General features: G+C 41.6%; 1 protein-coding gene across 1 annotated transcript in view; it reads right to left on the bottom strand.

Annotated features, from left to right (window-relative positions):
- Positions 1-15722, bottom strand: part of LOC104270460 (anthrax toxin receptor 1-like) — a 56574-nt gene that overhangs the window by 33147 nt on the left and 7705 nt on the right. The window contains exons 2-9 of the mRNA XM_009864845.1: positions 10874-10945; positions 10666-10737; positions 8537-8618; positions 8400-8433; positions 6366-6445; positions 6183-6251; positions 5893-5973; positions 5729-5789 (exon numbers count right to left, since the gene is read on the bottom strand). Coding sequence (XP_009863147.1) covers positions 5729-5789; positions 5893-5973; positions 6183-6251; positions 6366-6445; positions 8400-8433; positions 8537-8618; positions 10666-10737; positions 10874-10945 — 551 coding nt within the window. The remainder of the gene's footprint in view (positions 1-5728; positions 5790-5892; positions 5974-6182; positions 6252-6365; positions 6446-8399; positions 8434-8536; positions 8619-10665; positions 10738-10873; positions 10946-15722) is intronic.

The raw sequence follows: 15722 nt of genomic DNA, 5'->3' as shown, positions 1-15722 counted from the left end.
TTAATGTCTACCATGAAACCTCAGACAGTTAGAAACAGGAAAGGTATATTGAGGAAGAAGGTATTAGGAAACCTGGTTTGGTTAAACAACTTCTAAAAATATTTCTTAGTAACCTATGTAGGCAACACTTCTCAGAGCTCTGATAACAGCACAATACAACTGTTGCTGTTTCTTCCCTTTTACTTTACACAGGTGGAGCCCAAGAAAGAGCAACAGTCTCCTGCCTCTTGGGACCAGCCTGAACTGTCAAGCTAGGGGCAAGATGCCCCAGCAGGAGAAGTGGCAAGGGAAATTTCCCTCTAGGTCACAAAATGCATTGCAGCTGCTACACTAACCACAGAGATAACATCTTTACCACAGACAGGTTGGAAAGGCATTACGAATTTGTTTTGTGCTAAATATATTTTTGAAATTCCTTTTTATGCTACATGCAAGAAGCCAGCTGATGTCCGAGACCCATGGCATGTAGCAAAGGAAAGCACAGAAGTTGCACTTTCACACATGAATCTCCTGCTTTAACTGAATCCTCCACAGAACTTGCTTATTCCAGACACTGAGCAGCATCTGAGACCAGTCAAATACCAGGGGAATACCAGCCCAATACCAGAGCAATTAATCTTCAAGGTACACATAGAAAAATAAGAATAAACTGCACAGAAGTTCTCAACCAGCAGCAAGTAAAACCATGAACTAGCTCACATGCATTATCAACACACATTATCAACTATGATAGGACTGAGGGGAGCAGCACCTAATTTTTAGTGATATGAGATTTGGCTTTTGATAGCATTTTACATGATGCACTGCCATGCTATTTGTATGCTTCGGAGGAAGGATTTGTTACTGGATAACAGTAATGAGGCCCAAAGGTGGCTAAAATCCACATTCAGCTTAGTCTGCCTGCCCTTTACCATCAAGTTACTGCAAGACAAGCTGGCATGAGGATGTGTAGTGCTTGAACTTTTCCATACAAACAGCTTGCCAAAAACACACCGAGGTCTAATGCAACTCTGGGTGAATTGGACAAGGGCATGCACAAGCTATGGTCAAGCGCTAGAAACCCACACTACGGTTTTCCTCATGGTAACTTTTCCTTAGAGCAGTGCTTTGAACTGACACAGACTGCAAGGACCATGGGAATCTGAGAAGATATTTTGGAAAAAGGAAATAGCTACTGGAGCGCATATTAAAGTGAAACACACGCTTTGGCACTTTGTTGAAGAAAGATGATCCAATTCAAGACCTCACTAAGCACATTAGGAGCCAAATGCATAAAAACAGCATCAGAATTTGGCCTCTTTTTAAAGGAAAGTGTAATACCTCCTCATTCCCATCGGGGGTGGGGGCACTTATTTAAATAAACAAAAATGGACTGTAGGGCAGATTCAGCTGCTTCTTACTCCAGTAAGAATATGGAGTTACTCTAAGTCTGATTCATGCCTTGAGCCATTCTACATCTAACCCAGCTGATATTCTGATGCCTGATGAGCAACTCTTTTATTTTTTTGCAGCAGGGCTGAGAGTCATGGCCAGCCCCAAAGGCAACTGGGCCTCTGCCCACCCACCAGAACTACCTGCCTAGTACATTACCCCAGACTTGCTTGTAGCCAGCCCACTCCACAGTGACTTGAACACTCAGATAACATAATTCCACTTTTTTTCAGCCTCCTCTCAATTTGATATTATAAAAGCAGCATGCTGAAATAAAATTACACTTAGAGGTGTTCTCCTCCCACCCTGAACTAATGGCGTTAAAGGCAGCAACCACAAAGGCTTAATTGATAGCTATTTCAGTGGCTTTGAAAAGATGCAGCAGGTAAGAGAATTTCAACACAAAACAAGAAATGTAAAAGCTACATCTAGAAGTTTAGTCTTGTCAAGACAGTTTACCTCTCCTGCCCTTCTTTCCACGGTCACTGCCACTCCGCACAGTCAGTTGTGAACTGACTGGGTAGTAAGCCGTCCACCAACACAAGCTGACAACATAGTTTCAATACCAGACTCGCTCGGAAATGTAAACAGCTGGTACTGAATTTGGCTGTTGCTGTTAAGAAGCCTGTCCCTTGGAACGCTCCAGAGCATTAACGTGTTCTGGATGATGGTCTGTTGAAATGGCTAATTCCATTTAATTTTGCGCCCTGGCTCTGGCTGCGTCCTTTTCTTCCTTAGTTACTGTCAGATCGTGGATTGCAGCTTTTGACAAGACAGCGAAGGGAAAAAGGTCAGCACTGAAATAACCAGGCAGCGCTGGCAGCGAGATGGTAGGTTGAAGCTGGTGTGCGGTGGCTGCGCTGTCGGCTTCGCTTCTGTGACTCTGATGAGAAGCTGACGGCTTGCATCCACACCTGGTAGTTGATGTGGCCAGTAGGATGCCACATCCAACAAAACCTTTCAATCATATCTGCGTACTGTAAGCATAATCAAAGCAATGATGCTGTCAAACAGGATATGAGGCACCTCCAATCCCGCACTGATAGCCTGTTTACAGGCTGCACGTCTTGGTCACTTTAAATCAGAGGGAACAGGAAGGACCCAACTACATTGCTCTGCATTGGGGGTGATGAATTTGCAGGGTCAAAGAGCATTAAAGCATCAGATAGCTGTCACAATGTGACGAGATCAATTTGCAAATGGACTTGCCAGATAGCTTCGCCACAGAGAGCCAGAGTCCCAACTGGAATTGTCACTGCATGGAAATTGTTCCATCAGCATTTTACTAAACCTCTGGCAAGTCAAAAATGAAGCCAAGATCACCAGTGATTACTAACACAGTGGTAATTATGAGTTGCAAGAACAGTTACAAGGAGCAGGTCAGACTCTGCTCTAAGCCCTGATTCATTATTGGCTTCCACTGAGCAACACAAAGCCCTCATGACCTCATACCAGATTCTAAAAATCAGTAATAATTCTAAACAAAAGCCAGACTGATTATCGCCTCCTCATTCAGATAAGCTTGATACAAAAAGCATGGACAGAGACATGTTTTAAGGCTGTGAAGCAAGCTTCTTTCCTGGACAATGGTGATAATATATTGCACTCTTTCAAAAGGTCTACTGTTTTTTTGATCAAAACTTTGAAATGCAAATTTCAATGACATATTAAAAAAAAAAAACCAAATAACAAAATTTCTAACTTAGAAAAAAGGGAAAGAATGTTGCATTTCTACAAAATGTAATGTTCTATTTTTCAGACAGTTCTAAATGCAGGTGTTTATATATTTATATAGGATAGCCTGACTACATAACCTTACTTATGCATTAGCAGTATACTGTATTAGTAATTATCTAAATTTAAAATGCACTAAAATTCTGAGACGACTTCAGTACTTTTTTTGCACTGATGTCCAAATACAGTAAATAGAGAAAAAAAAAATTAAAATCACGTTACATATAGAGTAGAACTACATCCAACTGTCCAGTGAACTAGATTCAGGATTTGGATTCACACTGCCATGAAAAAGGTATTTAATCCCAGGAGATTTTCTCCAGCAGTGAGCAGTGCCTGCAGCTATAAAGATGAACCAAATTGGACGGAGCCTTGAGTAGCCTGATCTAGTTGAGAGGCATCCCTGCCCATGACAGGGAGGTTGGACTAGATGATCTCTAAGGTCCCTTCCAGCCTAGGCCATTCTATGATTCTATGATATGATGAAATAAGTGGGATAAAGGATAACAAAGCCAAGCACAAGTTTGAATATTTGCACCTCATGCTGTATAACTTCTTGCAGGAGTTAATTTCACCTAAGACTTGCAGGACTAGACTCATAATAAAAGCGATTTCAGCTCTCATTCTTGGTGCTCTCAGTGATTTAACCCACGACAGCTCGCACCATTCGGAGCTCCAGCTTTAGCTTCCTCCAGTTTTGAGGCTCCCTGCTGCTACAAGCAAAGCTCCAAGCACGCGAGATCTGAGTCTTCATGCCCTGGTGACTCGGCACCAGGCTTTGCCATGTGCCAGCCTGTGCTGGACGGCTCCGTCAACAGGGGCAGAACAAACCTCTTAAAATTAAAAGAATTTAAGTGAGACATGTGCCGGTATTTTGCTGAATCAGCAGCAACACACAGAAACTGGTTCTACCTTCTTTATACTGGTCTGAAACGAAAGCCACTGAAAAACTTTTACAGATGTAAGTAATGTAACATTTTAAAATTTTATTTGTTATTTTAAAGGAGGGTGAATCAATTTTAAGTGCACTTGTGTATTTTTAACCATGTTTGTGATAAACTAGTTGCCTGGAAAGCTTGGCAAAAATTGAAATGATCTGAAGTCATGAATTGGGAATCAAACTGATTCCTTTTTCAAAAGAGGATTTTATTTCTTGTTGAAAAATATCCATTTTTGAAAAGCAAATCTTTTCTTGAAAATCTCTTTTCTCAAACACTTTAGAAAAATATTTTGAAACCTCCATTTGAAAAGTATGTTTTCAAGTTCAAATTCCCAATGGTCCTAAATAATTACAAGAATACTACTGAAATTCCTCCTATTGGCACACTCACATTTTCATGTAGCTAAAGGCAATTTTTGGTTAACAAGAAATCTTTACAGAAAAAAGTTGTCTGATATACAATAAGCAAGCAAAACCCCACAGTATTCATCATTATCAAATAATTAAAAAAAAGCTTTGAAATATCAAAGCTTTATAATTGTTTTTATCAACTCTACAGGAGATTTTTAAAGGCAATGTAATTCCTTTTTAATTTTCCAGAGAACATATTTTATCACAAATGGCTAGTCCACAATTATATATTTAGGAAGAGTTCAAAAGATACAAGGGTACTTCATCTTAAATTGAAATACTCAGGGCAAGATCATGTTGTGATTGACATGTGAAAGGGAAGAGTAAACAATTTCTCTGTTATATTTATTAGATATTTTTCCCTGACTTTCCTATTTTTATCTGTTTTCAAGGTCAGCCTTCACGCATCATTGCTATTTTATTTTTATGTGCTCATTTTTACAGCATATAAGGAAATGAACACAAGACAGTAAACATTAGATCTAAATAACCATGCTGTAAACTGTACCTTCCAGCAAACTTACAGTGTCACTCTCACTCTGCTGCAATAGCCTTTTAAGACAAACACAGAGCAAGTGAATTGCTAACATAAACCAGAACAAATCCAAATAAAACATGCTAGACACGAAAGTCATGAAATTGTCAACAGCTCCTCTGAGGATTCTTCACGTTTACCATACACACTAATGGTTCCTTTCACTGTGAGTAAGTAAAACATTAGTACCTGGGAAAATACATCAGCACTGTAGCCTATGCAGTTAATTATACCTGGTTCAATAAACGTGAAATTTCTGAAGGTTTTGCAAAATCTTGTTCTAACTGCCCACGAGTTCCAGCAGATCCCAGGAATGCAGTCTGTCCAGAAACTTGGGAGACATCACCTCGAGACCCTAAAGCACCTCTGGCAGCCTGGCTTTACGTCACTTCTGTCTCCTCCTTCTCCTGGAGAATTTAAAAAAGCAGCATCCCCAATTCCCCAAGTGCTACCTCAGTCAACTCTCCAAGCTGGCACTCAGCCACAGCAGCTACGTGTTTTATCAGCACCATTTTTTTTCTCCTCAAGTGAGAAGGAACACACAGGGCTTCAGCTGTGGCCTGAGGGGATGCTCCAACACATCCACCGGCTTCAGCTCCAACCCCACATTAGGTAGTTACTGACATTTCATCATTGTCATTCATTTGCCTTATCACATCACTCTTGTGGGAACTCACCTCCTGCACACACACTCGATGGTTCAGCTGCCAGGATCTCAATGCAAGATTTCTTGAGAATCTAAAAGATTTAGACAATGGCATTTTTGGCAACTGATTTTTGTCTATGCACTGTTAATACAGGAAAGGGTGCCCTTTTCTGGATCTGAGAATACCCAACTTACTGAATCAATGGTTCCTCTCAGGGCATAAAAGCCTCCCGTAACTGGAAAAACATGATCGATGCTGTCAGCAATTGTTGACAGCTGCAAAGAAAGACAATCATAAATCATGAGGAAAACAAAATTACAGTGAACAAAACTGGGCCCTTTTCATACTTGCTAAAAGACATCATACTGACACGAAATGATTTACGCCTCAAGTAATTAAATGAATGCCTTCATCTGATGCTGTTCCTTGTGCACTAGTATAACAGAAAAAAAGAAACAAAACAAGAAGAAAAGCAAGCAGTTACCTGAGTTTCATTGAAATCTTTCACTCCAACACAATAAACAATAGCTCCAAAGCTTCTGGCTCTGTTGGCCTAAAATAAAATAAAATTTGCCATTAAGTGCAAAGCCATGTAACCAGTGGAGCCAGCAGTAACTGCCTACAGGTTTGACATAAGCTAGTTTGGATAAATGTGAAGGTGACTTACTTCTTGTTCTGCATAATAAAACTGAACATCTTGCAATTCTCCATCCGTCAGAGCGATAATCACACTAGCGGTCCGAACTCCTATGTGGAGGATAGTTAAACAGATTGAATGCATACAAGACCGTGCAATGAAAAGAAAGTCTGAAGTGAGGCATCACTTTTGGCTGACTTATAAATGCAAAATCAGAGCCTTGTTTGTATGGACTTTACTGAAGGTATACCAGCTGAAGGTCAGATGCATGCAATAAGCCCAAATCTGTTCACTTTTGTATCGCAAGCGTCACTGAAGGGCAAGTACTGCTCTAACAAGGCCCACGCACAAACTTCTATTTTCTGAGTAAACCGTAGCACCCACCAAGATTACATCTACACCTGCCTATGGAGAAGTGGCAAAATGGAACCTGCAGAGAGAGAAGCTTTCTCTCTTCTCTTGACAAATATGCCTCTACATAAACCTTGCCAAGAGATTGCGGCAGGAGATATCTCTGCAAAATGAGCTTTCCCACCATTCGACCTTCCTCACCAGCACTTTCAAGGTGCAACCCCACTGAATACGGCATAAAATGTGCTTCTACAGGGAGATTCAGTCCTTCACTTCTTGAGCAATGAGAGCTGCTAGTAAAGTTCACAGGAATTCTGAGTGTGTGAAAACCTTAAGATCATGTCCACTGGTGAAAAAATCATGTCTTGTGATAATACTTTTCATATCCCATCCAAGCCTAAGTGAAAAGATTGCATAGATTGTAGATAGCTGTATGTGTAATGCAGTACAGAATACAATACAACCTAGAAAAATGTAGCATGTTAACAAAGTTGAACTAAAATAATGTGCAAGCTATGGTTCAATCAACCACTCCGCTTCAATAGTTTTTAATGCACATACATGTTACTTCCAGGGAAGTATTTATTTTTTCAAAATGATCTGTTATAATTTCAAGTGTCTTTTCCCATACTGTCTGAAATTAAAGACTGATTAGTTCTGACAAGCTTCTTATGCTATGCAGTCCCTACCATGTCATGTCAGACACAGACATAAATCTTAAAAAGTGACCTGCAACTTGGGGGTAAAACCAGCTTGGATTCCTGTATTCCTCTTTTTTCTTCTTCCTTTTTTTTTTTTCCCTGCCCAGCATGCTTGAAAAAGGATGAAAGACTGAAAATCTTAATTTGTTTTCTTTTTGAACACTTATTTCTTCCCTGATATTTTAGCTTATAGACCCAGACCTCATCTACTCCTTCTTCTTTCCTAATCAACTTATAGAATAGTAGATTAGTTCTTATTTATGTTATGAAAATGTAAAATAGTTTTCAGCTGGACTACTCAGGACCCTCGATTTTAGAAGCACAAGTGCCTGAGAAACCACACAGAGCTGCTGCTGAAGATTCAACACTCACAGTCTATTCCATTAAAAAGGCACTCACCAATTTCTCCATATTAAAAAAAAAACACCAAACATCAGCACAGAAACGAGAATAACCTCACACCAGGGTACAAACCAGGCAAGAAGTGTTCAGTTTAACTAATAAGGCCTTTTTTTGGCACAGACAAAAAAAAAGTAATTATATCCCTCTTGAAATTTAGTCAAAACATACACTTTAGAAACTCAGAATCTGATCCCAAATCATTCACACTGATGCAAAAATCCCAGCTGATTGCATTCATACTTAACATTAATGAGAACAAGGACTTAAGGCACACAAAGCAGACAGTGCCGAGTGTGTCAGGAGATAAGGGTACACGAAAATCTGGGTATTCCCATACCCTGGATGCAGGACAGGCAGCTCTGGCTGTAATGCTTTGGTCTGTATTCTGCCTCGGGTCAGATCTATGATCATACTGGTCTCCTCTGGTCTTAATAAACCATGAATCACACATTTAAAAGTAGGGCTGTAGTCAAAATGGAATGTAGTGATTGTGTAACTCCAATTCCGCCTCCAACACTTCTTTTGGTGGGTTTACTGCAGGTCACCTAAAGAACTATTGTTCCTGTCTTTTCAGTGCAGGTATATAACATGAGCGATACACAACACATACCTCCATAGGTTTCATGGTAAATCTGTTCATTTGCCTGCAACAAAATGTAGAACATTGTTAGCTCTTAAGTATACCAGCAGCAAGCAAAGCAAAGTTTCTATGTATAAATCAAAGAAAAGAGGTACTGTGATGTGTACCCTTTTAAATCCTTCATGCATGAATGTGTCTCCTCCAGGCACTTCGTACTGAAGAATGTCGAGCCCTCGTCTTATGGCTTCCCTTTGGATTAAAAAAACAAAACAAGAAAAAAAAGGAGAAAATCTTACCAAAAAGTTCTTTTTTTTCTTAGTCAAGATATTCCTGTATCACAGCTAAGTTATGCACCTTGTCAATACACTGCACAGAGTGCATACACATCAGCAGAAACACTGGCAAAATCAGATCTTTCAAAAAACACAATTTTCCAGCCAAACACCCACAGGAGCACAAAACTGGACACAATAACACAATATCATGTTAGGGTTAACACATTTTAATGGTGCAATTCTGTCCCTGCTCCCTCATTCTGGTATACTGTCGGTCAGGGTAAGACTGAATCAAAGCAAATACCAGACGTTAAACTCTGACAGACTGTAGGCAGAATGAGAATTTAAAAGCTTATGATCCTGTCATGAAAATGAGACAAATAAAAACTCCAATTCATTATCAGGACAGTTGGGATGAGGACTTTTCCATTATAAAGACAGATACCAAGAGATAAGAGAACAGGATGGGAATGATGAGAATTTCCTAAACCAGAGACTGATCAACCTTCCTGGGGCACAGAGTGCTCCCTGGTGAGACAGGGACTTTGATATTTTGATACCTCTGGTGCACAGCTTCTTAGTCCACAAATACCTGTTAACCAAGAGGATTGTTCTGGGAAATTAATAATTTAACTGATCCCTTATCGGTAAAAGACCCTGATTCTTGGCAAAGTTTTCATTACATTAATGGAACACAAATAAGGCAAATAAGGCAGAAATACTCAGCAGGTAAAATGTGGTCAGTCCAAACATCAGCCCCAGATGCTATGGGGCATCTTTTTCTTATAAGGATCATGAAAGCCTCTCTACGCTCCCTTTTGCAACTGGGCATTTTAGGTGGCACAACCCCAGCTACAGAGGAAACAGCAGTCTATGTGGGGCAAAGGTAAGATCAGGAGCTGGGATTGGGGATGTTCTTATGGCGTAAAGCAAAATCTACCCTCTCAAAGGATAAAATAAGGTGAAAAGGCACACATGGTGATCCATACAGAGAAATTAGAAGAGGGAACATTCTAATATCATACTCAACATACTGCCATGGGGTTCCTCTCTCCACCTTGCAAAGAGAAAATGCAGTTGGGAGAATTAAGCAAGCTTGAACTCTGTCACCCAGGTACAATGTGGAGACCACAGCCAAAACTCTGTGGAGACAGTAAAAACGCAAGACCCCTGCAGGGTTTCAGGCTTTCTCAGCAGGGTGAGTTTGGGGGTTTTTGGTTGTTGGTTTTGTTTTTTGGGGGTTCATTTTTGTGAGTTTCTTGGTTGATTTTTGTTTTGTAAAGAGGATTTGGCTGTGCAGGTAGGAACAAGAATTTTGCTCCAGCCTCAGACTCACTTTTTACTAAGAAGGCTATTGCTTGGCTGTGCAAACCAGCCCTGGCACAGGTGCTGTCTGAAGGCAGCCCAGCAGAGGTGTGCGACAGGTAGGCGAGGCTGTGCTCCAGCACTGGGTATGACCAGCTGCTGGTGTAAAGTTCAGGTCTTTGAGTCACTTCAAAGTGGGCACCGTGCGAGTTTCATGGAGTCCTTGGCTCATCAGTTCAAGGTCTGAGACCTCTTACACAAAAACTGCCCTTATTTAGGTAGTTGGAGATAGTGAGGATGTACATGAATCCTTGACTGGAAATGCAGTTTCTCCCCACAATACTGCAATAAAGAACAGAGAGCCCAGTGCTGCTTTTCTCTTACAAGGCTGAAAACAAAATGGTAATGGGGGACCCAAAGGTGTCTTAAGCCCTCTTCCAGCTGGGAATGGTGGAAAGGATTTCAGTAGGTGCCTGAGTTGGTACCACAGCAAGGACCAAATCAGACCTCTGAACTCTAGTTTTGGGGCCAGTTGCTGCTTGAGAGGAAGGATGGAGAGTATTTCAGGATGAAAGTTGTGGGGAGATCCCTGTTCGGTCCCCATGTGTTGCCTGATCTAGTTGAGAGGCGTCCCTGCCCGTGACAGGGAGGTTGGATTAAATGATCTCTAAGGTCCCTTCCAGCCTAGGCCATTCCACGATTCTAAGAATACTTGCCTGTTTTCTGTCAGTTTCATGACTGTAGTGCCTCGTGAAGAAAAAACAATGAAGGACATCCGCAACATTGGACTGAAACAGAAGAACAAGTCAGAGCTACATCACACACACACATATATATTACTTCAGCAGACTTTCATTTGCTAAGAAGCAGTGAATGAAAATTACCTATATAGCAAATTAAAATACCGCCTAAAGAAAACTTTACCTTATGAACTTCTCAGCTAGGCTTTCCACAAAAGAGTAAATCTCGGTCCAATGATTTCTGACACTTCCAGACCTGCATACAAACCACAATTGATTACATTAATCTTATTTCACAGTGAAATTCCTTGTTATACTCCGAATTTTAAGGCTGGGCAGCTTCAAAGATGGTTAGGGACACAAACTACACAGAGATCTATGGAGACAAGGTGGCTAACTCTGTTAAGGCTTCTATAGCAGTCGTGCTGGAACCTGTAACAGGAACCACCCTGACAAAACCTATTGACTCAAAGAGAAGTAGAAACAGGTCTGAAATGGTTCACTATACAGTTTTGAAATAAGTTCAGTAACCCTCCCATTTGTCTTCCCTTTTATAACATAAAATATCAGTACCTTCCAGTTCAACTAATTTTATCTGACTTCACTAAATCATCTGCTAGCAGGTTATTTACTTTCCTAGAGCACAGCTCTGCCCTTGAAGCCACACAGAAACACTTGATTGATCCTCTACTCTCTCAGAACACATGAGAGAATGTTTGCATGAATTACAGTTTGTTTCAGAAGAGAAAGCTTTTGAAGTAATTCCAAAGGGAAAAGCAGAACTCATGGCTAATTCCCTGGGATAGCATTCCAGACAGCCAATCCCTGACTCCGCTGCAGTTTCCTTGTGAAAACTTGGGCAACTTAGTTACGTGCATGACCTTCCACATTCGTGCTGCCATTCCCAAAATATACAACAGACACCCCTTGGCTTTTTTCCACTTGGTCTGACATTCTTAGGGATCCCACAGTCTAGTGGGACTCAGACCTCAAATGGAGCCTTGTGTGCAGCACCTCTACAGAAAACAGGTGGTTTCTACTGTGTGAATCTACGTTGCACACTTTCAAGCTGTTAAAAGGGCTAAGAAGCACAAGATGTCAATGGTTTTAAAAGCCTTTACTAGGACTGCAGTATTTATGAAGGAATGGCTTGTTTGCTTTCCTTGCTAGACAAAACTCATGCACCAGGTGTCTTAGGAAGAAGGATCACAGAGGTTTAGTCACAAAACTAAAAAAAATCTGAAATTTAACTACTGTAAAGCAGTAGGTTTCCCCTAAGTGCTGTTACACATTTTTCTGTGTAAATGTATATTAAAAAAAAACCTGATAAAATGATCCTAGGATGCATCAAGAGGAGTGTGGCCAGCAGATCAAGAGAGGTGATTCTCCCCCTTTACACTGCTCTTGTGAGACCCCACCTCAAATACTGCATCCAGTTCTGGTGTCTCCACCATAAGAGCGACATGGATCTGTTGCAACGAGTTCAGAGGAGGGCCACAAAGATAATGCAGAGGCTGAAGCACGTCTGCTATAAGGACAGGCTGAGGGAACTGGGATTTTTCAGTTTGAAAAGAGAAGACTCTGGAGAGGACCTTATAACTGCCTTCCAATACCTGAAGGGAACCTACAGGAAGGCTGCAGAGGGACTTTTTACAAAAGTGTCCACAGATAGGACAAGGGGAAATGGATTTAAGTTAAAGGAAAATAAATTTCAATTGGCTCTTAGGAAAAAAATATTCAGTTCGAGGGTGAAAAGACTCTAGAGTAAATTGTCCAGAGAAGTTGTGGATACCTCCCACTCTGAGGCCAGGTTGGATGAGGCCTTGAGCAACCTGGTCTAGTTGAGAGGCATCCCTGCCCATGACAGCGAGGTTGGACTAGATGATCTCTAAGGTCCCTTCCAACCATTCTCTGATTCTGTGCCAGTCCCTCCTGCCCTCATACCTCAGGTACAGACCAGGATACAGAAGCCCACACGTACAACGTAATGCTGCTGCCTGCCCTGCAATAGTGCTGGTGGACTGGAGGAGAAGAGTAAAGATAAAGGGACAAGGACCAAAAGGAGAGCCCTGAAGTGCATCAGCTAGACTAAGTTTGCTCATGTAACCCTGTGCTTTCACGCTGCTCTTCTGGAGAATGGGCAAATGCATTCACAGAACAAACTGTTATCAAAGAATGAAGAAATTGCCAGGCACTGAGGGAGGTCAACAAAGCACCAGAGATTGCTCAAATCGGGGGTCTGGGTCCTCTGCAGCCTCCGGTTTATATTAGCTACACAATGATGTGCTCATATGTCTGCCAACAGTACCAACGAATAGCGCTGGTACTATTAGCAAGGGAGCCCTTTTCTCATCATTCAAAAATAATCTACACTGATGTGAGGTACGTACTTTGAACACTGCTTTTCCAAAAAGGATCTGTGGCAGTTCAACACCTGTAAGTCTCCAGGATTCTTCTGAGAGTCCCAGGCAAAACCTCTAAATATCATGAACTAAAAGAGATTTTCCTTGAATGCAAAATCTACTTACAGCTCTCATTTTTATTTTTTTTTCTTAATTCTTTACCTCATGGAGTTAACACTTCCAGTTTCATTCTGAGCTTGCTATTTCTCTTAAATTCAATTCCTGTAATTTCCAGTGGAGTCACTTCCCTATATAGAACAGCCACAATTTCTTACTTGGAAAAGACTGACCTATTTCAGATGAGGTATCAAATATCTACTGTCAGCTGCAGAGGCACTGATGCAATTCAAACAAGAAAGTAGCCATGAATTTTCTTTATAACAGCAATATATCGGCATTTCCAGTGCCTTCTTAGAACAGCTGAAATTACTTTTTTTTTTTTTAATCTACCCATGGGTCCAAGAGCAGCTTGGTAGAAAAGCCTAGACACAGAATTCAAGAAAATCATTAATTCACCAATCATTAATGGTGGAAAAACATGAAGGCTTTTAAAGTGAAAATACATAGATAATACTGTGCACTTCCACATACTCTGAACATAACAAAACACCCGTTCTTGTAAAGTGTACAGTTAGTGAGACTAAGAATTGGCTGTAATAAATCTATAGATCCCCACCTCTGAAATGCTTCTGCCCTCTCAGAGTCCCTGGCTCTACATCATGGAGCTGCAACTCTGTTGAACACAGGTACTCCAGCACGGCAGTGGGTCTCCATCTCCTTGGGGAGGAATTCTGCACCCACGTGTTGCTTATGAGCTGTGTAGTGTCAAAGTGACCCAATCTATCAACTGGGAAGTGTCAAAGCCAGATAGAAATATTTGCAAGAAAATATTCATTTCGAAATCCTATACAATGAGTACCAGTGAAGCAGTCAGCACTTTGCCCACCATGCTCCTCGAAGTCCAGGTGTGTTAATGCTCAGTGCAAATGAGTCTCAAATGCCTAATGCTGGTCATGTCAAATACCTCATGAACACCAGCTGGGGTAGCCTGGCTTATAGAAGCGCCTCATTTCCCCTCCCTCTCATCCAAGCTCACCTCTAAACATCCCTGTTAGTGAAGTATTTTTATTTGATCTGTGTGTGTGCGTGTATGTTTGGAGGCTTCTGGGGTTTGTTCCACCTGTTGCTCTAGAGGCCTGACCCCATACCACCAGCAACAGCAGTTTTAGTGGCGGATTAAACAAAAAGTTATGTTTGCTAAACTACATACTAATTTGCCAAATGCTGACAAATGTCACTCCCAACACTGACAAACAGAAGCTGCCTCGCACTATAGAAAATACTGAGGCATTTCATTGCTTTTGGGATCTTTCACACTGCAGAATCACTTTTGCTAGCAGCATAAACTAACCTGCTGCCTTCTCAAGCACACTCTAAGCTCTTTTCTGACCATGGCAAATGCTTGAAAGACATACTCATTTTTAACTCCACAGTTACCAAGCTCAAAGAAAGTGCAGAGTCATTCAGTGATGCTCTACACTGTAGATTATTCTTGGATATCCACAAAACATTAGTTTTGCAGCAGTTTTAGTGCTTTTATTACTTCCCTTGGAACCTAACTAACTAAAACCAAACTCCTGTTTATCAGCATATCTGTGTTAACAGAAACCTTGGACGGAGGTGGCACGTTGTCCTGAAGTGCCACCAGTAAATAACCACAAAAAGATTCCTTGCCTGGCCTGTTTGGCTACCAAATGATCACAGAATCATAGAATTCTAGGGGCTGGAAGGGACCTCTAGAAATCATCTAGTCCAATGATATGCTAGAAAAGATGAGGGCTGTGCAGAAAAAGCACTAGGCACGTGGCATGCACTTGTCCACCCCCACCAGTAACTAGGAGAAGCCCTGCAGAAGCGATGCAGCCAGGGAATCCCATGTGTCCTGCTGTGGAGGTTTTTACCGGTGGCTCCAGCAAGCCAGTGCTGTGGCTGTCTGCAAAGAAAGACTATGTTACAGCTAGACCTGTCTTGTTGGCCCATGCCTTAGAGATTTTCTGCTTTCAGTCATCATCTACCTGGTTCAGCTCCTCACACCAACTGAAACGGCCGCTGTCCCCTCACCAAGCCCCGGGCTTCCTCCCTGCCCTCTCCCTGATGAAGGAGCCCAGCAAGCCTGGCATTCTCTGCAAAATACCAAGCCCCACAAGCCAAAGATATCTGTGGATAGTGACCCACAGCTTACAAGCAGTTTGGTGCCTTTCAGAGTCAAGCGGGATGGTGAAGGTTCAGCCCTAGGAGGTTACTTAGTTCTCACGGCGATGGAAAATGCAAAGCAATAAATTGGCTGCTGTGCGTAGCTGGAGTGCCACAGAAAGTACTTCGGGGCCTGCTTCTGCTGCCGGTTCCACTGGGGTGAACCTGGAACGGGTTCAGAGAAATAGCAGAATTTCCCCAAGTTCATACCTACACAATTTTGATCAGAATTAGGCCCAAGCAAAGCTAAAAAAAACAACAGGAGCCATTTGTTGGGACCATGCTCCTCACTCCACGAGCTCTGTTCCCATTACACACGAGACAAAGCGAAGAGTCAGCAAACCACAACATAGGAAAGAATGTGCTCCCGGCCTCATC

The sequence above is a fragment of the Apaloderma vittatum genome, unplaced genomic scaffold (genome assembly GCF_000703405.1).
Source record: "Apaloderma vittatum isolate BGI_N311 unplaced genomic scaffold, ASM70340v1 scaffold2962, whole genome shotgun sequence".
NCBI classification, from domain to species: Eukaryota; Metazoa; Chordata; class Aves; order Trogoniformes; family Trogonidae; genus Apaloderma; species Apaloderma vittatum.
The sequence above is the reverse complement of the archived record's forward strand: the minus strand, read 5'-3'. Positions and strand labels throughout refer to the sequence as shown.